This window comes from Scyliorhinus canicula, chromosome 4 (genome assembly GCF_902713615.1).
Source record: "Scyliorhinus canicula chromosome 4, sScyCan1.1, whole genome shotgun sequence".
Lineage (NCBI taxonomy): Eukaryota > Metazoa > Chordata > Chondrichthyes > Carcharhiniformes > Scyliorhinidae > Scyliorhinus > Scyliorhinus canicula.
In genome coordinates this window covers 189,920,818-189,943,936 of record NC_052149.1, presented here as the reverse complement: position 1 = coordinate 189,943,936, position 23,119 = coordinate 189,920,818, and the positions used below count along the sequence as shown (strand labels likewise).

Below are 23,119 nucleotides of genomic sequence, written 5' to 3'. Positions count from 1 at the left end.
TACTATATTCATTAGGGTCAGGAGGTAGTTCTGCACATGCTCTTGGCCATGAAAGTGCACGACTGTGTCATCAACTCCAAGGAGAACTTCTATATTATAGTCATTCTCCCGGTCATGTCTTCGTACTCTCCTGGTTTTGTTCAACTGTTGCTCAATTCCTTTGTATTTGGCTTCCAGGTCACGCAGTCCACTCAGTTCGGGTTCTGCCATAAAGACGTTGCTTTATTAGTCAAAATAAAAGCACAACACCGAGGTAAAAGCTATTTGCCTATTTCTTCTAACGTAACAAAATAGCAATAGTTTTATGTGCACTATTCAAAGTAGCAGTCCGTTCATTCAATCAAAAGATTTTTCTTCTGCATTTACTGTGAATTTTCTTGTGAATTCTGTGCTCAATAGGGTGACAATCGCTAGGGTTGTGGGGACCTTTTTTACCCCGCAGGTTCAGGGCCAGACCCGTGCATGTTGTCCGAACCATGGCTAGGGCTATATGGGCCCACCATGGCGTGTCGCCCCCTGGCAAATATGACAAGCCATTTCGATGGCCGTTCACTTCAGCGGGGCTATAATATTCGTGTGGGTGGCAGGGGCCATAAAATCCTGACCCACATCTTGGCCCCAGCCCAATGTCTTCAGCAAGTAAGGCACTGGGGCAAATTGAAAGGAGAGGAGGCCTTTATTCGGTCCTCCCTATCCATCTGGGGCCATTCCTGCTGCTACCCAGGATCTACTGACACCTACCATATAGCAGAGGAAACTCCACCACCTTTCAATGTGATTTAGGTCCAACTCCAAAGTCTGAATTCACCGGTGTAACATTTTTCCATTTCCCACCTCAGCGATCCCGTGATCCATTTGAGCGAAAATATTCTGTATAACCTCCAGCTCAATTAAGCATGGTTTGCACTGTAACCTCACAACAATTTGGAACCACACAAAACACTTCACGATGGAACCTTATTGCTCGTAAAAATAAGGCCTTTTGTTTTTAGCCGTCCAACTTAAATCATATTTCTTCAAAGCTATCACAGCATGCTCAGGTCAGGCCATTCTCCTTGCTATTTTTGTAAAAATGGAATGAGAAACTCAGGAACTGAGCTTTAGGTTTTATTGTACCACTGGGGAAAGCAAGCTGTTTTCGGTTTGGAAAATGCTACACATTAGGAAGTTGTGGGACGCAACATTAGGCTCAGTGGCACCAGTTGTTTAGATATCATTTAGGGACCAAAATGGCTGTGAATCACGGCGGATGCCATTTTGCTGAGGGCATTAGCACAGACTCAGGTAACATCCACTGGAGGTATAAAGAGCAGGCAATTTCTGAAGCCAATCAGCGTGCAATGTAGATTTGATGCCAGTGAAGACATTTTGGAATTCAAAGATCCTTCCAATGCCCTCTCTTAACCTCGCACAGCTGAACATGCATTAAGCAGCTGCCATAAGTTCAAACCCAGGTCTACTTGCCACACAGACTCAGTTTCATCAGTCAACTGAAGTGATGAAGAAGTACTTCAGACAAGTGTTTCCAGATGGGGGAGCAAGAGATTGGAGCAAAATTGAACCACTTTCTGGCTTCATGGTACGAACACAATGCTAGGTTAACACCAGCAGGTATTGTGACAGCCGTAGCAACACCCAAGTGTTAAGTAGTTTGGAGAGTGAAAATAAGAGTGACTGACGGAAAATTAGTTTTTTGTATACATTCTTAACTGTATATTTCTGGAGTGAAATAATTTTAGCTGATAAACACCAGAAATAATGGTAATCTGCTTAATTATTTTGCACCGTCTAAATAGATTTTTCCACAGTGCGAAAATAAATATTGTGCAGCACGACAATGAGTTAAGAGAGGGTGCAAAAAGCACGCAGAGTTCTAAATGAAAAGATTACAGTGATTAGCATGGTCAAGTCTCTGAAACACAGAATAAAATATCAATATGGTTGCCAGATGGCCTCAAGGACAGTTTGACAAACTGATCATTCTTTATGTATATTCATCAGCCCTCAACAGAAAATAATATTTTGTTAAAAAGGACACAATAGGACTGCTGGGTGCTGTATGGTAACGCTCAAAGAGATGCAAACACTTTCAAGCACTTCTAAATGCAAAACGAAAGCTATTTTTAAATGCCACCCTGATCTCCGTATCTCTGGACCCCCTCCCCACAGATTCCCCACCGCGGCCTCCGGACCCCCTCAACGCTCCAATTTACCTGTCAGGGGGTCCTCCAGCCCCCTCACCCCATCTTTTAAGGTTAGGGCACCACCAGGTCCGATCCCTGGCAGTGCCAACCTGATACTCCTGCTGGCACCCAAGCACCTTGGAACTGCCAGCCTGGCAGTGTCCCTGCCAGCCTGGCACCACCACCCAGGCATCCTGAAAGTGCCAGGCTGGCAGTGCCAAAGTACCCAGGTGCCAGCGGTAGTTCCAGGGCACCACCCTGCCCAGAGCCCGACCATCTGGGGGTCTCCGATGGCCTGGGTGACCCGCCCAGGTGCTATTCCGCCAGATCTATGTTTGTGTACCAGTGCTAAACCCCGACATTGCAAAATCTCCCAGGCACAGGTGTTCTATCCCGGGCCTTGATAGAATCCATTGCAGACATCCTTAAGTGAGCCAAACTGCTCACTTAAATATGAAACTATGGATCCTGCCCAGAGTGGGCAAGATCCAAATTGTGACGTCTTGCAAGATCGCATTAGATCTCATGAGGCACCCCGAGCATCGCAAATCATGCGGGAAGTCTCTTGTGAGATTTAATGGCCTCGTCGCGTCCTGAGTCGGTGCGGTGAGTCTGTTCGATCAGGCCCAAGGTTCTGATGGCAGAATGGCTATAGCTCTCGAGAAATTCTCAACTATTGTGCAGGTTATCGCATTCATAGTCATTGATATATAGGGGAATTACACATCAGGGGCGAAATTCTCCGACCCCGCGCAGGGTCGGAGAATCGCCCAGAGCCGCCGAAAATCCCTCCCCCGCCGTGGCAAAAATTCTCCGCCACCCGGGAATTGGTGGGGGCGGGAATCGCGCCATGTCGAGCGGCGAGCCCCCTGCGGCGATTCTCCGGCCCGAAGTCCCGCTACTAGGAGGCCTCTCCCGCCGCCGAGGTTTGAACCATCTCTGGTGGCGGTGGGATCGGCGGCGCGAGCGGGCCCCCGGGGTCCTGGGGGGGGGGGGAGGCGGCGGGCGATCGGACCCCGGGGGGTGCCCCCACGGTGGCCAGGCCCGCGATCGGGGCCCACCGATCGGCGGGCGGGCCAGTGCTGTGGGGGCACTCTTTCTCTTCCGCCGCCGCCACGGCCGACACCATGGTGGAGGCGGAAGAGAATCCTCCAGCACGCATGCGCCGGTGGTGACGTCAGCGTGGACGCATGCACGAACCGGCGAAGGCCTTTCGGCCGGCGCCGGGCGCCCAAGGCCGCTGGTTTTGGCACCAGTCGGCGTGGTGCCAACCGCTCCGGCGTGGGCCTAGCCCCCAAAGGTGCGGAGAATTCCGCACCTTTGGGGGAGGCCGATGCCGGAGTGGTTATGTGCCATTCCCCTATGCCGGGGCCCCCCGCCCCGCCGGGTAGGGGAGAATCCCGCCCCTGGGCTGGAAAGTGGCTTGAAAACAGTTCCAGCCGCCAGGCTGTTTGGTGCTAACTCCGGCTCCAGTCAATAGAACGCCTGCTGGGCCGAGAATTTATCTGAAGTTACGGCAGCAGATTGCTGGCCCATTAGCATGTCCTGAATTGCTCCAGAAATAGCGCCCCCAACGGGAACGCGAACATGAAGCAATTTAGTTCTGGCGTCAACATTTGGGGCGTGATTTAATGGGGAAAAAGCAGAGTCCCGTTTTGGGCGATTGCAGCATTGAGAATGATCCTGCTATCAAACGGGACTCTGCTTTTATTTTGACCTCATGGAGGAACACTCCAAAAAGAGGCTACACTTACCTCGCTTTCTGCACTGACGAGCTCAGCTCATCTCGACCTCCCTTGGACTCTCCCGCCCTGGGCCCAATCCCCAGCACAGGCAACCTGGCACCCTGACATGCTGGCAGTGTCCCTGCCAACCTGGACTGCTGTGGTGCTCAGGGAGAAGTGCCAAGGTGCCTGGGTGGCAAAGGGAGTGCCATGGTACTACACTGCTCAGAGCCCGACCACTCAGGGATGGCCTGGGAGACCACTCCAGGTGCTGTTACGCACTGTCCAAGTTTATAAGGCCTTGTGCTAAACCCACCATGGTGAGGTCTCCCAGGCGCAGCTGTTAGTTCCCGGGCCTCGGAGGCATCGAGCCCCGACACATTTAAGTGAGCCTAACTGCTCGCTTAAATATGCAAATCTGTACCTCACCCAGTGAGGACGAGATCCAGATTGCGAATACGAGCGAGATCTTGTTGGATGTCGAGAAGCGTCCCGAGCGTTGTACACCTCATGAGAGATCTCTCACAAGATATAACAGCCTCGTCACGTCACCGAATCAGGCGTGATGAGATCGTTCAATCATGCCCTTAGTCTCCCAAACTGAGAATCTCTCTCAAAATATCACTACTGAAGAGATGATCCAATTGCAGTCTGTCATTTTCAGACCAACCATAATTATTCACTTTGTCTTAAATTAATGAGTTATAGATTGCCCACTTAGCGATGATAAAAGTAACCAGCCCATCAATCAAGTTCTCCTTTCAGTACTGTACTTCACCTACTATTCAGGTCCTGGGGGAAAAACATTCGATAACAGAACATGGTGGAATGGATTTTAATCTGGGCCTAATTTTGCATCGAGATTTGGCATTGAGGAGGTAGCGAGTATCTGAACCAAGGATAAGTAGGCATTGATCCTCAGGCCTCATCTACAAATCTGAGACAAGCTGCAGGCACCCATCGTGCCTCTACAGGCAGCTCGCCCAACGGAAGAAAAACATTTCGGACTGGTCATTGTACCAGCAATAGTGTTTGTAGAAATACTGGGAGCATTGGACTATGGATTAGGGTGGGCTATGAGGAAAGGGACAACGATGCGATGGCGATGAAGTTGGCCAGGCGCTGCTGCTCCTCCTATATCCACAAGAAGACTTGAAAAAGCAAGTTGTTTTTGGGCAGGAGCTGATGAAATGTTCTGAGCGCAAAAGGCACAACATTGGCCCCACTCATCCTAAATTACATTTCGCAAAGGGTCTTTCAAGAGGGGGTCCTTTTTGGCTGCCACCGCGGCGGCCAGCAAATGGGCCAAAATCTAGTAGTGGGCTAAATGCCGATGATGAATGGGCGAAGTCCATGCCGCTGTCAAACTGGCGTGCACCATCTCTGCTTTCTGCACAAAATTCAGGTGTAATGCACACCAAATTGTATCCCAATGATTCAGAGCACGAAGAAGCTGCATTCACTGTCAAAAACTACAAATCAACACTGGCCTATTGCATTTATTATTGCAAGCATATATGTGTGAATTATTCCTAATATCTACCAGATATTTTTCTGTACACGTGACCTTCAGAAAAAAGTTCATAAGAAGTGTCAGGTAGATGTACCACATTTTAAAATTCTATTCGAGATAACAGACAGCACTAATTGCCCAATTACCTGCAGGTGTTAATCATGCTTCAGAGTACGCTGGAAATAAACAGTAGCTTGTTTTAAAAAAGTATCCTATTTATGTGTATTTGTAACCATCTTGCATCCTATTCCCTCGGCAGCAGCTTTCAACATTTCACACATAGCACAATATTTCCTTCACAACTCAGCAGGATGAAAACGTTTGTTTTATTCTTTGTTCATTTCTCTGGGCTTCTTCCCCAAGAGGATAGCTTGATAGAGGGCTCCCTCCCAAAATCAATTCGAGATCTATTCAGCAGGCACCTTTCTGACCACCAATGTGATCGTTGGTTATGTTCTTAACATATCAGCATCGTTAATTGTGCTTGTCACCTGGTGGAATAATTATTTAATGACCTTGTGTGGGATTCTCTAATTACAAACAACTAGTATCAACTAATGAAGAAAGTACAACAAATGCATCACGGTCAGAAGTGAAAGGAGTGTTGATTGGAAATGTTGAAGTGACCCAAAGACGAGGAAGATAAAAGAACACATCCCCTTGACAATATTAACATGCTAGGCACAGATGTAGGGTTTGACATATAGAGCGTAAAAATAAACTGCGAATTAGTTCAGAGATGCTCACAGCGAAATGGTTACAATCTAAATAGGTGCAGTGGGCCCATTGTCATCTCCAGCAAAAAAGGTGCCTTTGGCAAAACTGCAAAGCTATTCAACTGTGGAAATCAGAAACTCTCAGGCACCCCAAAAACATTTTGTGATGGCAAAACCGATTCAAAGGGCGTGATTCAATGAAAAACTCTCCAAGTGTGGTAGTGAGCGGGAACTGTCGCCAGCTTCCCGGTGCTCGGCCCAGCGAGACCATCACCACAATCCAAAGTTAATCGGTCCACTAACCGAGGCCCCACGGGCTTCATGCGCAAATCATGGATCGCTAGTCAATTAGCCGGGACCACGCTCCCAGCCCCCCGCTAACAAGGTTGAGCAGCACATAAACTGCTCTTGCACAGCCAACCCCAATCAGCTCGTAACCAAGGAGCCGTCACGGCCGAGTCCTGGAAGCGGTCAAGGCCAGGACGGGTGTCCTGCACTCCCGAGAGTCCCAGTGCACCGGGGTGACCACATGGACTTCGTTATATCGGGTCTCCACATTGGTCTCCGGCCTCCATTAAGGCGTCATTAGCCAAATCCTCAGTGGTTTCCCTCATCTCACAAGAGCCAACCACCATCCTGGGGTGGCCTTTGAAGAGGCCAGGGTTGTCTGACTGCCTCAGGATGTAGCTGTCATCATGCACACTCCCTGGGAAGTGTGCACACACATGCATGATTTTCATGTGGTGGTCGCACATGAGCTGGATGTTCAGGGAGTTGAACCTCTTCCTGTTGACGTAGGGCACTCGTAGATGGCCCAGTGAGCGCAAGGCGACATGGGTTGCAGTCTATCGGACCCAGACCTGGGACATCCTGGCGATCGTGGAGAATTCTACTGCCCGTGCATCTTGTTGGGTTTGGTCCGTGTCAAAGTTTATATAATTTTCTGCCCAGGCAAAAAAAGGCATCAGTGACCCGCGCCCCTCCCCAACACCCCCCACTCCCCCCGGTCCATTGCCTGTGAGCAAGGATGGCTACTCATCACCTCGATTCCCCATGGAAGCCCTTCCACCAGGTTCACATTTTTCAAAAGGCGTCCTAATCGTTGCCAACATGACCACTTGCTGGGGAGGCCGAATCGCGGGAGGCCGTTGGATTTGGGGTGGCTCCCGTTGATTGTATGGAGATGGGACTTAAGTGGTGATTATTGGTTTGTCGCCATGCTACGGCAAGATCCTGATGTAGCCTGCGGGAACAGGCTGGTTGCATCTCAAACGGATTGGTTCCCGGCACGGTTCTCGTTTTTGACCTCTCCATCATCATCGGCCTTGCCGCGCTCTCACTCGAGCGAACAAGGGCACTGAATCGCACCCAAAGTCTTTGATTTCTGCTGCTTTTACTTATTATTTAATAATAAGTTAACCTATTCAGGTTAGACGTGCTTGTACAACCCAAGAAATGTTGCTGCTGCCAGAAATCTGAGGAAAATAAAGCAGACGTGTGCACATCAGGTAAAAGGAGAGACTCTTTTTTTGGTCACACCACGTGACTGGTAATTGAAGACAGGGTTGAGTCCTGCACCGCCGTCCCTCAGACAAGGATGCTTGTTTGTCAAGCTGTAGTGCAATGCAATGATGAAAGCTAGGTGACCTCATCACCACTGACCTTAAAAACAGGAAAATTGAAAATGGATTGATAATTCAGCAGTTCTCAACTTGAAAGCTGATTCATGTTATCACAGGTGAAATCCATCATGGTCTAGGTCAGCCGGTGGATGCCAGTTCAACTATGATCAAGAATAAATCTCAATTAAGAAGAATTGTTAAAGTGTATTACAATATTAAAGACACTGTTCAAGGTTTTGACATGCCTATTTATGGAGAATTTTCAGCATTTTCTTTATTCTTTCTTGGGGTTTGGGCATTCCTAATTGCCCTTGAACTGACTGGCTTGCTGGGCCATTCCAGAATTAACCATAATGCTGTGGGCCTAGAGTCACATGTAGGCCAGGCCAGGTAAAGGTGGCAAATTACTTCCCTGAAGGAACATTTGTGAACCTGGTGGGTTTTTACATCAACAAACAATAGTTTCATGGTCACTAACATTAAATCCAAATTTAATTGTTTGAATTTAAATTTCACCAGGTGCCAGGTGGGATTTGTACCCACATCCCCAGAGTATGAGTTTGAGTCTCCGGATTACAAGTCCAGTGACATTACCACTGCACCACCATCTCTCCTATGTTCACTTCCAAGGGATTATGGTGCACTTTCAAGTGAAAAGTTGGTAAATTTCTGATGCAGTGTTTAAAATCTTAAATGATGGGTGGATTTTTCACCCCCGCTTTTGGTCAGTGGGTGGGGTGGGGAGGAAATCACAGGACTTTGCACATTCTCACTGTGTTTGCGTGGGTTTCACCCCCACAACCCAACGGTGTGCAACCTAGGTGAATTGGCAATGCTAAATTGCCCCTTAATTGGAAAAAATGAATTGGATACTCCAAATTCAAAAAAATGATTTAAAGGGAGCCCCAAGTTATTTTACCGGGAAGAAGTTGTAGGATGTTCACAGCTGTAAACAATGAACCGAACAGATGTGCTGACGGTGAATAGACTGTTAGGGCTGGACTTCTGCGGAGTCAGGGAGACAAACCCCACCACAGGGAAGTAGGAGGGCCCCTTAACCTGTCTAGAGCTCTGGCGCCCAGATCGGTCATCAGGAGATTACCTCTGGGCAGCCAAACTGTCCTTCATCAGAGGATACCTGAAGCCAACTGGAAAAGCCCATACAGCCTCTGACAATAAGCCTCAAAAGGCCGTTAACTATTTCAATTAGCTGGCTGGTGCTTGCAATTGGATCACCCCGCTGTCTCTAGGAAAATGGCTTGGGGCAGGATACAAGGGACTAAAAATCCTGCCCAATGTCTATATTTTAATCACTATGGTGGCAATTTACATTTTATTTATTTGAATGTGTCTGATGAGGCCAATAAGCCATTGTGGCCTGTGTGCCTGAATGTTTTTCTGAATGATTGGCTCTTTTGCAAGTTTGGTTCCAAATAGAAGCACCAACAACATGAACGTGGTAAAGAAAATAGTCCATACATTTGAACAACTTACTGTGAAAATTACTATTTCTGAAAAGCAGTTACACAAGCTGCAAATAGTTGGTATAAAACACATGTAGAGCAGAGAGACATGTCTAAATTATGGGGTGCGATCCAACAAAAAAAAGCAGAGTCCCGTTCTAGGTGGGTTAGCAGGGTCGCTTCTGGAACTTGTAGTGCTAAGAACAATCCTGCTATCAAAAGACACTGTAATTTTTTCAGGACCCAGCAGGGAGCGCCCTGCCGAGGCCACGCTCAGTCACATTTCTTGCACTGAGGAGCTTCGCTCTTGTTCTGACGAAGTGTAACGACTGTCGGGAATCCCATTAGAAGCCTCTCGTGGGATCTACTGGCCATGTCCCATTCTGATTCAGACGTGAGTCTGCCAGTATATCGTGCCCATAATATATATTAAATTATTGGTAATTTATATTAAAATGTTTGCGGTAGTCATCTCTCAAAAGGTTGTCTATAGAATATTGGCAGGTTCCTTCTCAAAACAAAAGAAAACTTAAGAGACATTAACAAGTTAAATTAACAAGTTAAGTTAAATTTAAGAGACATGTTAATGGTTTGCATCTTCACCTTTGTTACAAGAGTTCAACCCATTGAATTTGGAGATTATGGATGGTAGGAATAACCTGCAAGATGACACTTTCCTATATTCTGCACCCCCCCCCCCCCCCCCCCCCCACCCACTCCCCACTATGAGAAAGGTATTTAACTCTTGAAAGGAATTGTACTTTATAGAACAAAGTGATGTAATTGAGACGTTTTGGTTCTGACAAAGTCATATTAGTCTCAAAACTTTAACCCTGTTTCTCGCTTCACAGATGCTATCTGACCTGCTGAGTTTTTCCATAACTATATGCTTTTATTTCAGACCTTCAGCAGCCACAGCATTGATTTATCCCTTTAACTAGCTCTTGTTTGGTCTGTACACTTTTTAAATAACTGATCATAAGACTTTTGGAAGGGGTAACGAAAGGAGTCCACGCCGAGTTGTAGAGAAAAACAAAAATTATTTTAATGAACACATTAACTATTACTACAGTTCCAGAAGTTTGCTATTGGGTCTTCTCTAGCTGGTGCCTGACTGGCCGACTCTATTTATACAAAGGCACATGAACTGTGTTAAGGGACCCCCATATCTGGTGAGTTTGTATTCTGCAAGCTCGAGGGGGTAGTGGATCATCCCTATCCTGTGATATCCATGCAGGTTATAACAACAAATTTCACAGAGGACTGAAAGAAGTGATAAACCCCAGAGATTCGTACAATCACTGGGTTTACTACCAGTTTCAGGCAGGCGCAGCCCAGAGTATTGGGTGTCCTAACCAATATGGCATGCATGTGCTCATCTGACATGGAAATAATGCAAAATGCTTGAGCACAATATTGGGTTGGCAGCCTGTCTTACCATGAAAAATAAATATTCCGCAATCAAATCTGGAGCCCATATATTTTCATACATTAGAGCACAAAACATTATTCTCAGGCTAGTCTCTATGCTTAGCCTGATCTGCGTGCTACACTGTACAGTATTCTTGTTTCTCTTTCTTTTCAAACATACAACAGTACAATGGGGACTCATTAGTCTCTTCCTGTTTATTGTCTGGATAGATTACCTCTGAAATCAATACACAGTTGACTATGTTCAGGAATTGGCAGTATTAAATGATCTTATATTTGCAAATATTATCTGTTGTAAAGATATCTTGTACTGCAGAAGAGGTTTGGAAGTGGATAACTCTGACATGAGACGTTTAACAACTTACAGTTGTGCTCACAGGATTAATAGGTGCATCATTTATGGCAATAAACTAATGCGGAGATAAAAAAAATTGGCAATACTTTGATGATTCAGTCGAAAATTAGCAGAATTAAATAAATGATCTTTATGCAAGATGAGGAACATGAAAGGTTTTTCAATCATCTTACAAATCATAATTTTGGGGCACTGTAATGTTATAGTTTCTGATTAATTAACTAGCTTTTAAGCATCGTGACTTTCTGCCAAAATTATGGCCCAGTGCTATTTGTGATTTTTATCAATGACTTGGATGATGGAGTTGAAGGTTGGGTTAGTAAATTTGCTGATGACACCAAGATTGGTGGAGTAGTGGATAATGTGGAGGGCTGCTGTAGGCTGCAAAGAGACATTGATAGGATGCAGAGCTGGGCTCAAAAGTGGCAGATGGAGTTTAACCCCGATAAGTGTGAGGTGATTCATTTTGGTAGGACAAATTTGAATGCGGATTACAGGGTTAACAGCAGGGTTCTGAAGAACGTGGAGAAGCAGAGAGATCTCGGAGTTCATGTCCATCGATCTTTGAAAGTTGCCACGTGGATAGAGCCGTGAAGAAAGCCTATAATGTGTTAGCATTTATTAACAGGGGGATTGAGTTAAGAGCCATGAGGTTATGCTGCAACTGTACAAGCCCTTGGTTAGACCACATTGAGAGTATTGTGTGCAGTTCTGGTCACCACATTATACGAAGGTTGTGGAAGCATTGGAAAGGGTGCAAAGGAGATTTACAGGATGCTGCCTGGATTGGAGGGTAGGTCTTATTAGGAAAGGTTGAGGGAGCTAGGGCTTTTCTCATTGGAGCGAAGGAGGATGAGAGGTGACTTAATTGAGGTGTATAAGATGATGAGGGGGATAAATAGAGTGGACATTCAGCAACCTTTTCCTCGGGTGGATGTAGCTGTTACAAGGGGGCACAACTATAAGGTTCATGGTGGAAGATACAGGAGGGATGTCAGAGGTAGGTTCTTTACTAAGAGAGTGGTTGGGGCGTGGAACACACTCCCAGCTATGGTAGTGGAGTCGGACACTTTAGGAACTTCCAAGCGGTTATTGGATAGGCATATGGAGTGCACTAGAATGATTGGAGTAGGTTGATTTGATCTTAGTTTCCGACTAGTTCGGCACAACATCGTGGGCCTAAGGGTCTGTACTGTGCTGTACAGTTCTATGTTCTAAGTCAAAATATTGTCCATGCTGGTTCATGAGATTTTTGGGACTGTAAGAGTGGCGACAATGGTATATAAATGATCAAGAATGTCAGCATTAATATTAGATACATACAGGGAAAATTCCAGTTAGGGAAGAGAAGTGAGGCTGCTGTACAATCCTGCCGTGGGTTGTGATTTAGTGTGGAACTTCAATACACCCCCACCACACTATTTCCTCAGCATTGACGCAGGCTGGAATGTGTCTGATTGCGGAGTCAACATCGAGACTTGTGAATTTCTCCCTGGTCCCACCTCCACGTGACCGACGATTCTGCCTGATGGGAGCTGGAACAATCAGACACATTCCAGCCTTCAGGAATTTTACCGGAAGCAGTTGATCTCCAGCAATAGTTATCCATACATCACCGACGAATAGCTAATTTGAATGATTAACTGCCCATTTTTCATTTTCACTTGTGGGTTGATGGATGACGCTGCTAGATCTTCCTGGCGATGGATCCCAAAGCCAGGCAAGTGCTTGGAAGCAGTTTGCCAGTGACTGGCTGGTGGACCACAAGTCCTTCCCTTCTTACCAGCGGCTGAAGTTGCAGCCGCCCCCCCCCCCCCCCCCCCCCCCCCATCTTGAAGAGGGGCTTCCCTTCACGGGGTGACCTCTTGGCAGCTGTGGCTAGTGTTTATGAGTTTATTTCTAAAAAAGAATTAAAACCTCTCCCAAGGATTCCTCAAGGTGGAAGAGTTCTCAAAATCCCTATCCTGCGGCAGCAACATCTGCCGGTGGGGATATCAGCCTTTCCAAGGCTGCAGGGTCCTCAGATTGGGCCGGCTTCCTCAGGAACCCACCCGTCCTTAATTAGACAGCTGGCACCGAAACGGCGACGCAGAGGATCGCATTGGTGGGTGCATTACCAACAAGTGTGGTGTCAGGGCCTGGCAATGGTTTCACCCCTGGAGCATTTGTCAAGGGTAATAAGATTCTGTCCATTATGCCCAAGGACAGCTTTGCTGGCTCCTCTGGGGCCATTTTCAAGGTTATCCAGAAAGTCCATTCAGTTCAATTCAGAGACCCAGCAAGAAATACGTCTGCTAAGGATGGTGGAAGGTCTGTTCTGAGCCTCAAGAGAACCCACAAAACATTATGACAAAGACACGTGATCGCAGAGGCATTGATTAGGTTTCTTTAATAATAATGCCCTTTTCCCCCTGAAAGGAAATGTCAAAATTGCAAAGCCACTTTTATACAGCCCTCCCAGGGTCTCGTGTGTCTTTCCACCTTGTCAGCAGTGGAATATTTCAAGGTAGCACAGTGGTTAGCACCGTTGCTTTACAGCGCCAAGGTCCCAGGTTCGATTCCCGCTTGGGACACTGTCTGCGCGTTCTCCCCGTGTCTGCGTGGGTTTCCTCCGGGTGCTCCATTTCCTCCCGAAAGTCCCAAATTAAGTGAATTGGTCATTCTGAATTCTCCCTCAGTGTACACGAACAAGTGCTGGAGTGTGGCGACTAGAGGATTTCCACTGTAACTTCATTGCAGTGTTAATGTGAGCCTACATATGACACCAATAAAGATTATTATTATTATTTGGGATGAGGTCAACCGCTAGCCAGAACAGTAGACTGAAGTAGGCACACTCCCATCACTTAAACCTTACCTACTAAAACTACCTTCTACATTTACCTTCTCAAACTATACCCACTTCTAAATTTCCCCCAAAAAGCAATCTGCCGACATAACCAGCTTTACTGTAACCATCATTTTAATAGTCTGTATATTCCTCGCGTTTCTCATCATCAAGCACTACAGCATAATGAACATAACTGCTTATCAATATGTGGGTATATTCTTTACTGTGCAAAACCTCAGGGTAGAGGTAACACATCTTTTCATTGTTAAATTGTGGGGTAAAACATCTCAGCCAAGTAAATACTTTTATAGCCCTATTTTTATATATACTATAAAGAATCATGAGGAATCACAATTCTGAAGCATCTGTTTGAATACTGGGTGACTATATCACTCCTATTAATATGCACATTCTGTGTCTACACTGGGTTATTATGAATTTCCTGAATGATAAGTCAACAAAACGTTCCTCTGTGAGTTTACTGTAGATCATTGCAAAGCATATGAAACATTTCACTTAAACATTGGTTGTACAGATGAACTCCTACCATCAGCAAATACATCAGGGCTGTGAAACTAAACAACATGACACTTTTGCTTGTATAATATTTGAAAGCTAACAACACTGGGAGGAACCAGCTGTATTCAGCATCTGTCATAGAACGTAGGAGTTACAGCGCAGAAGGAGGCCATTCGACCCATCGAGTCTGCACCGGCTCTTGGAAAGAGCACCCCACTTAAGCCCCACACCTCCTATCCCCGTAACCCAACCTAACCTTTTTTGGACACCAAGGGCAATTTATCATGGCCAATCCATCTAACCTGCACATTCTTTGGACTGTGGGAGGAAACCGGAGCACCCGAAGAAAACGCACGCAGACAAGGGGAGAACGTGCAGACTCCACACAGTGTCCCAAGCCGGGAATCGAACCCGAGACCCTGGCGCTGTGAAGCAACCATGTTAACCACTATGCTACTGTGCTGCCCAAAGACTGCTGTCAAAACCAAATGTATCTGTATTTGGGAGCTAGTATAGAAAGCACAGCCAGAAAGTATACAACTCAGACATTTGAACAGCGACTTTTCGAGCATTGATAAGCATGCAACCTGCAGCTCAAATTGAATGGAGTATTTACTTCTCAATGCTGTGGTCCAGTCACACTTCATTTTCATAAACATCTTTATTCAGGACACCAATAAGTATTGTGATATAATTTAGGAATGACGAACATCAGCACTTACAATTTGAAACATTTTCCATAATTAGGACTTCAAATGAAATTAAGCGAGACTTATTTAATCAGTCACAAGCTTTCAGCTACACCAGCTTTGTTAAATTGTAACTTAACCTTAAGAGGCCCCTTTAAGCAAAGTCACAGCAGAGGCCAATAATCACAACTATATCTATTGCAAGCCATCGTCTTTGTGAGAGGGGAAGCAGGCCTGATACATGCCTGGGACAGTTTCCAACAATCTGCTACAATTGTTGGTCTGTTGTTGTCGAGTTCTTGGTAATGTAACTCGGGAAATCAGTTAGATAGGTGGACACTTGGCATCTTCATCCCTCTGGCGGACATCTTGCCAGACAGACAGGCTTTTCTTAGGCTAAATCCCTCAGCCACCTTCAAAACCAATCTAGATGTATTTATGTACCGTGGTTCCAAATCTACAGGTCAGTATATAAATAGATGATACAAGACTGGTTAAAATTAATAACTTTCAAAACGAACTTGCATTAATTGTTGCTCCGCTCAATGTTAGTGTCACGGCCCCTTTTGGGGGCCACGGACTGTGCTCTATACGATCTATCCCCCTTACACAGCGTAGTATGAACTCTCCTGGTAATTGGGGGCGGGGTTTCCCCTTAACAAGGGGGAACCACTCAGTATTAAAAACCCCGACCTGGGTGCAGGTCAGCGAGGGTGACCCATCGGGAAGAGAAGTTGTAGTTTTGTTATGTACGCATTCCATAATAAACCTTCTGTTCATTTCTACCCTACCGTGCGTTCCTGTTGTCTCTCCTGTCGGATTCTACATTGGCGACAAGGCTCGGATTCGAACCCACACGTGCCAAAAGGCGTTGCAAGAGGTCACGCAGCAGTTGTCATCTGAGAAGCTGACACACTTTTACCCAGAAAAAAAATTTCTGATGTGCGATGCTTCCCCTTACGCCGTCGGAGCCATTCTCGCAGGCTGGATGCCCAGTGGGTCAGAGCAGCCGATAGCTTTGGCGTGCGCACTGTGGCTGACGCTGAGTGGAACTATGCCCAAATCGGGAAGGTGGGTCTGGCTGTTGTATTTGGTGTAAGTAAGTTCCACCAGTATGTCTACGGCCACGCATTTACGGTTTATATCGACCACAAACCTTTACTTGGGCTATTCAAAGAGTGATTCCCCCGATCGGGTCCGCCAGGGTCCAGCGACGGGCATTATTCCGAGCAGTGTATGAGTTCACGCTGGAGCACTGCTCGGTCACGCGGATCCCACATGCCAACGTGTTGAGCCACCTGCCTTTCTGCACAAGACTGCCAGCATCCGCCTCAGCCGCAGAAGTAGCAGCGGACCTCCACTTCATGAATTCTTTGCCGTGCGGCTCGCATAACAGAGTGGACTCGGATGGACCCACAGCTATCTCGGGTCCCGGACATGGTCCAGCATGGGGAGCAACACAGAGCATAGCCCGATTATCTATGGGCCAATACGACAAAGCTCCCAGAGCTGAGCGTGGAGGACGGCGTTTTAGTGTGAGGGACACGGGTGGGCATCTCGGAACACGTTTGTGCGCTCTTGCTACAAGACCTCCGCACCGGACACCCAGGGGTATCCCAGATGAAGATGCTTGCCCGTAGCTATGTCTGGTGGCTCGGGATAGACTCAGACATCAAAGAGGTGGCCCAGCGCTGCGGCCCATGCCAGGAAAACCAGAACGCACCCCACTGGCTGCACCAATGAACCCTTGGGAATGGCCGGGAAAACCTCGGTCCCACGTTCACATTGACTTCGCCGAACCATTCCGCTAGCGACATTCCTCGTCAGGATAGACGCCCACTCGAAGTGGCTCAAGGTCCACAATGTGCAAAATGTGACCACAAAGACAACCATGGATAGGCTGCGGCCATGTTTCGTACCCATGGAATCCCTGAAGTGTTAGTGTTGGATAAAGGTGCCGCATTCACCAGCAAAGAGTTTGAGTCGTCCATGGCCTCGAATGGAATTAGGCATATACAGACCACCCTTTATCACCCAGCCTTGAATGGTTTGGCCGAGCAGGCAGTCCAAACCTTCAAAAGGGCAATGAAGAAACTGGCCACATGGTCTTGGGAGACAGGACTGGTCCGTTTTCTCTTCAGTTACCACACAACGCCTCATGTTACCACAGACGTGGCACCAGCAGAGTTGCTTATGGGATGTCGGCTCAGGACCCACCTCAGCCTCATCATTCCTGACATAGGCGCTCGGTTCCACAAGCGACAGGTCCGCTCCAAGACAGACACTGGTCAACCCTCGTAGCTGCGCGACTTCAAGCCAGGGAATGCTGTGTACGTGCGCAATTTTGGTGCTGGTGCCACATGGCTCCTGCCGTGGTGCTCCGCGCAACTGGTCCATTTTCCAATTCAGTCCAGACACAGGGACGTGAAGCCAGCTGCTACCTGGACCACATTCGCCATCACCCGTGGGAGCCTCTAGAACAGGCTCTGGATACACCAGGCCGTATCCGCCCGCGGTCCCCACTGCAGCCTGGGTTGCCTCACTGATTACCGTTGACTCAGCCCATTGAAGCCCAGGAAGCTGAGATGCCAGACCCCCTCATCAGAAACCTCTGACAGCAATTCGGACATGGACACAGGCCCTCCCGCAGTAGTCGCCCAGCCGCCCTAGACGCCAGCACTGCTGCCAGCACACCACCCCGCCTCGATGCTCCGCCTGAAAATGTCGGTCACCGGTGCGTCATCCCCCCCCCCCCCCCCCCCCCAACGACTACGGTCCGTCGCCCGCTCTCCAAACGAACAAGAGGGCATTGGTCTGTAGACATGGATGTTTCTCCGGACTTGGGGGTGGGGGGGGGGGGGGGGGTGGGGGGGGTGTAACAATGCCTTTGGGGCCCAAGGACTGTGTTCTATACAATTCCCCCCTTTCACAACTGAGTATGAACTCCTCCAGTAATTGGAGGGGCAGGGTGTCCCTTTAACAAGGGGATGTACTCCGTATAATAACACTGACCTGGGGGCAGGTCAGGGAGTGTGGCCCTACGGGAACAGGATTTATCGTTTTGTTACTTGTGTAAACCATAATAAACCTTTTGTTCATTTCTACCCTACCGTATGTTCCTGTTGCCTCGCCCATTGGATTCTACAGTTAGTCATTTAAGAACATAATGGTGACCATGACAATTAACATCAATTGTTGTAAAACCAATCTGGTTCACCTCCCAACAACTCTCTCTCCCTCACCGCACCTCCTGACCACGTTCACCATCACCTCTCACTTCTTGACAGTTTTCACCATCTCCCTGAACCTCCGAACAATCCTTCCTCCCTCACCGCACTCCCTGACCATATTCACCAACCTCCCTCAATTCCTGACAATACTATGCCCCTCCACCTCGACAATTCTCACCACCCCTGCACCGCCCAACAATGCTACCCGCTCCTCGCCGGACCCCTTGCCAATGTTCACAAATGTCCCACACCTCATGACAATGCACCCCGCTGCACCCCTGACAATGTTCTCACCCACACACTCTCTGGCACACCCTCTCACAATTCTCACCCGCACTGCAAACCCCAACAATACTCACCCACTCCCACAAGCTTGTCGACAACACAATGATGTGTGCTGGTGTCAAAACTGCTGAGGAGAAAAAAACAATTACAATCTAATCCAGATAGGATGGAAGAATGACCCACATCTGGCAAATTGGGCTAGATAGTAAGATATCAACCTATTATTAAGCTAGCATTAACCTTAATATTAGAATATTAACCTATTTCCACTGGTCCTCTGGCCACCACCATTCTCAAAGGAGCCTTCTATTGAGAGGGACAGTGGAAGACGCCACTGATGACTTGAACTCCTCCTCAAAATCTACCTTCATTCTGGCTAGATTGGCCTCTGATCTGCCATTAGCCTGGAGTAAACTAGTTGCTGACGGATCCCTGTTTGGTGTCCACAGCTTGATAGTAGCAAGATAATATGGTGACCATCAGCCATGGGCAGGGCTGGGCGGAGTCAGTACGTCCCATCGATTGACTTGCCTGACCATTAAAATCCATCCTATAATATTGATAATAGTAGTAGAAAGCAAGTTTGTTAGGCTAATGTAAAAAAAAATGAGAGCAGGTGATACACCTTCAGACTGAGTGTTATGGGGTTGTGGCATTGTCTTCCCTTATAATTGGCTGAGGTAGAAACATTGTTGGCATTCAAGATTAAACTGGCAAATGATGGAAAGGGGGTTGATGGGACATAGGAATTTTGTGGATAAAAGGGATTAGAAACATCCGTTCAACTAGAAAATAAATGGCAGCATGGACTGGACATGGCTGAATAGCCCATTTCTGATTTCTAGCTTCTCCATATGTTATAGAGTCATACAGCACAGAAAGTGGCCCTTCAGTCCACCATGTCTATGGTGACCAACAAATAACAATCTACACTCATCCCATTTACCAGCACTTGGTCAATAGACGTCTATGCCTTGGCGATTTAAGTGCTCGTCCAGATGCTTCTTAAATGTTGCGGGTGTACCTGTCTCCACCACCCTCTCAGGCAGCACGTTCCATATTTTCACCACCCTCTGGGTGAAAAAATGTTTCCTCAGGTCCCATTTAAACCACTTACTCCTCACCTTAAACCTACGCCCTCTGGTATTAAGACACCTGTGCCATGGGGAAAAGATTCTTACGATCTACCTTCTCTATGCATCTCATAATTTTGTTTATCTCTATCAGATACCCCTCCCCTCAGCCTTCTCGGCTCCAGGGAAAACAAACCCAGCCTATCCAGTCTCTCCTCATAGCTGAAACTTTCATTCCCAGGCAATATCCTGGTGAATCTCCTCTGCAACCCCTCCAGTGCAATCACGTCCTTCTAGAACATAGAACAGTACAGCACAGAACAGGCCCTTCGGCCCTCGATTTTGTGCCGAGCAATGATCACCCTACTCAAACCCACGTATCCACCCTATACCTGTAACCCAACAACTCCCCCCCTTAACCTTACTATTAGGACACTACGGGCAATTTAGCATGGCCAATCCACCTAACCCACACATCTTTGGACTGTGGGAGGAAACCGGAGCACCCGGAGGAAACCCACGCACACACGGGGAGGACGTGCAAACTCCGCACAGACAGAGACCCAGCCGGGAATCAAACCTGGGACCCTGGAGCTGTGAAGCATTTATGCTAACCAGCATGCTACCGTGCTGCCCGTTCTGATGGTGTGGCGTCCAGAACTGCACACAATGTTCCATTTGTGACCTAACCAATGTTTTACAAAGTTGTACCAAGACCTCCCTGCTCCTATATTCTATGCACTGGCTAATGAAGGCAAGCATTCTGTATGCCTTCTTCACCACCCTATCTACCTGTGCTGCAAGGGATCCATGGACTTGTATACCAAAATTCCTTTCTTCCTCAATACTCCCTCGGGACCTACCGTTCATTATGTATATCCCATCCTTATTAGACCTCCCAAAATGCATCGCTTCACACTTACCAGGATTAAGTTCCATCTGCCAGTGTTCTGAGCAATTTACCAGCTGACCAATATCAGTCTGTAGCATGTAACTAATCTCCTCACTATCAACAACACCACCAATTTTCATGTCATCTGCAAACTTACTAATTATACCTTCTACATTCACAACCAAGTCATTAATGTATAACAGCAAGGGTCCCAGCACCGACCCCTGTGGTACATCGGTCACAGGCTTCCATTCACAATGGCAACCCTCCACCATCACCCTTTACCTGATATAAACAAGCGATGGAAGACAAGTGCCACTCATTAAAATCAAGCTAAGGGCCCACTGGAATTGTTCCCAACACAAGCTAAGCACGCTGAGTTGGGGTTGGGTAGAAGGAGGTGGGGGGGGGGGGGGGGGGGGGGGGGTGCCTGGAGGAAACACTGACAACCAGCCATGTGCTCACCCTCAGCACAGTGTGGAACTTTATTAGCCTTGTTCTGCAATAGGTAACCATATACGTCACTAGTGACACGAGAGCCTGTTACAAGGTATGCAAAGGAGGGAACCTTTTCCTGACCACAGAAAGCCCACTAGGATTAACTGTAGATGTCCCACCAGGTGGAATTCCAGCATTGGGATGCAGACTCTGAGGAATTTCAGCTGCTAGTTCTTTGATGAATGTTATGTGGCAGAGTTATGAATACAAATTATTTGACTCCCCAAATGACTGAGTGCACACGACTGCCATAGAAAATGAAGATCGTAGGATTAACTCGCGGTCTCAGTTATTATAAACAGCTTACAACATCATCAGGGAAGGGAGAAAAGCAAGTAAAACAAAAACAGATGTCTGTTGGATTCTTCTGTTAAATAACGCTTTGCCAAGACTTTGCTGCACAAGCTGTATATCTAAAATTAATGCTAACCACATGCCTTTCACATGTTTTTTTCTTTTAATTATACAGCCTGCCTCTTCACTGGTCTTCATGAATGTGAATACTTTAGAATACTGGAAAGCAATTAATAATGCGTAATCAATACTTGCAAACTCAATCATTTCAGTCCTTCACTCAGATAGGCAAGTCGGGAACAAAAGTTCAGGGGATGTTGTGATTCAATTCCTATACAATATGCTGACGACGACTCAATTCATTTCCAGTCCTTATTAAGCCACAACATTTTAAGGGTTGATTTCCCCAAGGTTTTGTCCATGGCACGCAGCCTTGCAGTGTTCGTGTCTCTGCTGTGGCACTGTGAGCAATCAATCAGCAGCGTTTCTGCCACCATCATAACTTCCCCTTTAACGCTGAGCTGCAGCCCTTTAAGAACAGCTTTAAAAATGGATCTTACATTCTGCTACGATCCCAGTTGATGTTATAACTGGACGAGAAGATCTCAGAATAGAACCCAGGCTCAAAAGACACAACATGGAGGAACAGAATGACAGGACCGCTAATTAGTGTTAAGATCAAGAGAAAAACATAGAAAAATGGGATTATAATACAAAACTACCCCCCCCCCCCCCCACCGCTGCACCTTAGCTCAACAAATACACACAGATTTAAAGGTTAACATTGATTACAAAGTACATCTTAAGCTACAGTGGTTTCATTAATACAATTCTCCACTTTAAGCAGACAAGATAACTGTGGTAAGGCTCCTCTCTGAACCCAAGTGAATTTCTGTGGATGTCACCTAAAATCCCCCCAGATGAATCTTATGCGATGAACCACCACGTCTCACTGAACTCCAGCTTCCACAAGTGATTTCAGATTCCACTTTCAAAAGTTGCACTTTCAAATCCATAGAATCATGGAATTCCTGTAGTGAAGGAGGCCATTCGGCATATTGGGTCTGCACGAGCCTCTGAAAGAGCACCCTCCCTTAGCCCACTCCCCGCAACCCCACCTAACCTGCACATCTTTGGACTGTGGGAGGAAATCTTCATTTAAATTATGCTTTCCCTTCACTTCTTCCATCAAAATTTAGCTTTTGGGGCAGCACGGTGGCGCAGTGCAGCCTCATGGCGCCGAGGTCCCAGGTTTGATCCCTGCTCTGGGTCACTGTCTGTGTGGAGTTTGCACATTCTCTCCGTGTTTGCCTGGGTTTCGCCCCCACAACCCCAAGATATGCAGGCTAGGTGGATTGGCCACGCTACATTGCCCCTTATTTGGAAAAAATGAATTGGGTACTTAAATTAAAAAATGATTTTGCTTTCAGAATTTACATTTCTCCCTTCAGCTCTCCTTTGTCTAAAAGACTTTCACACAAACTTGGAGCTCCTGCCACCGATTTCCACAGTTATTTAAAATAATGTCTTCCAAACTAGTAATCTCTAAGGCTGCAAGCGCCGGGAAACACCCGGCTAAACGTGCTCGTCATGGGACCCTGTTCCAATTTGGTTAGATTGCGTCTTAAGTTTCCGGCATATGTTTTCTTAACCATTCTTCCAAAGTATAGCTTTTCTTCTAGCCAGGCTGAGAGAGATGTTCCCTCTTTAGCCTTCTAAAACCAACAGGTTTTTTTTCCTGCCCCTGTCCTAATCAAGATAAAAAAAAGGATTTTTGCAAAAAAAAAAAGATTTTTGTCCAA

At 46.9% G+C, this 23,119-nt stretch overlaps 1 protein-coding gene across 1 annotated transcript in view; it reads right to left on the bottom strand.

The window, feature by feature from the left end:
- LOC119965245 (A disintegrin and metalloproteinase with thrombospondin motifs 2-like) overlaps positions 1 to 23,119 on the bottom strand; it is a 274,960-nt gene that overhangs the window by 108,137 nt on the left and 143,704 nt on the right. Inside the window, exon 4 of the mRNA XM_038795731.1 lies at positions 4 to 203. Within this exon, the coding sequence (XP_038651659.1) occupies positions 4 to 203 (200 nt within the window). The remainder of the gene's footprint in view (positions 1 to 3; positions 204 to 23,119) is intronic.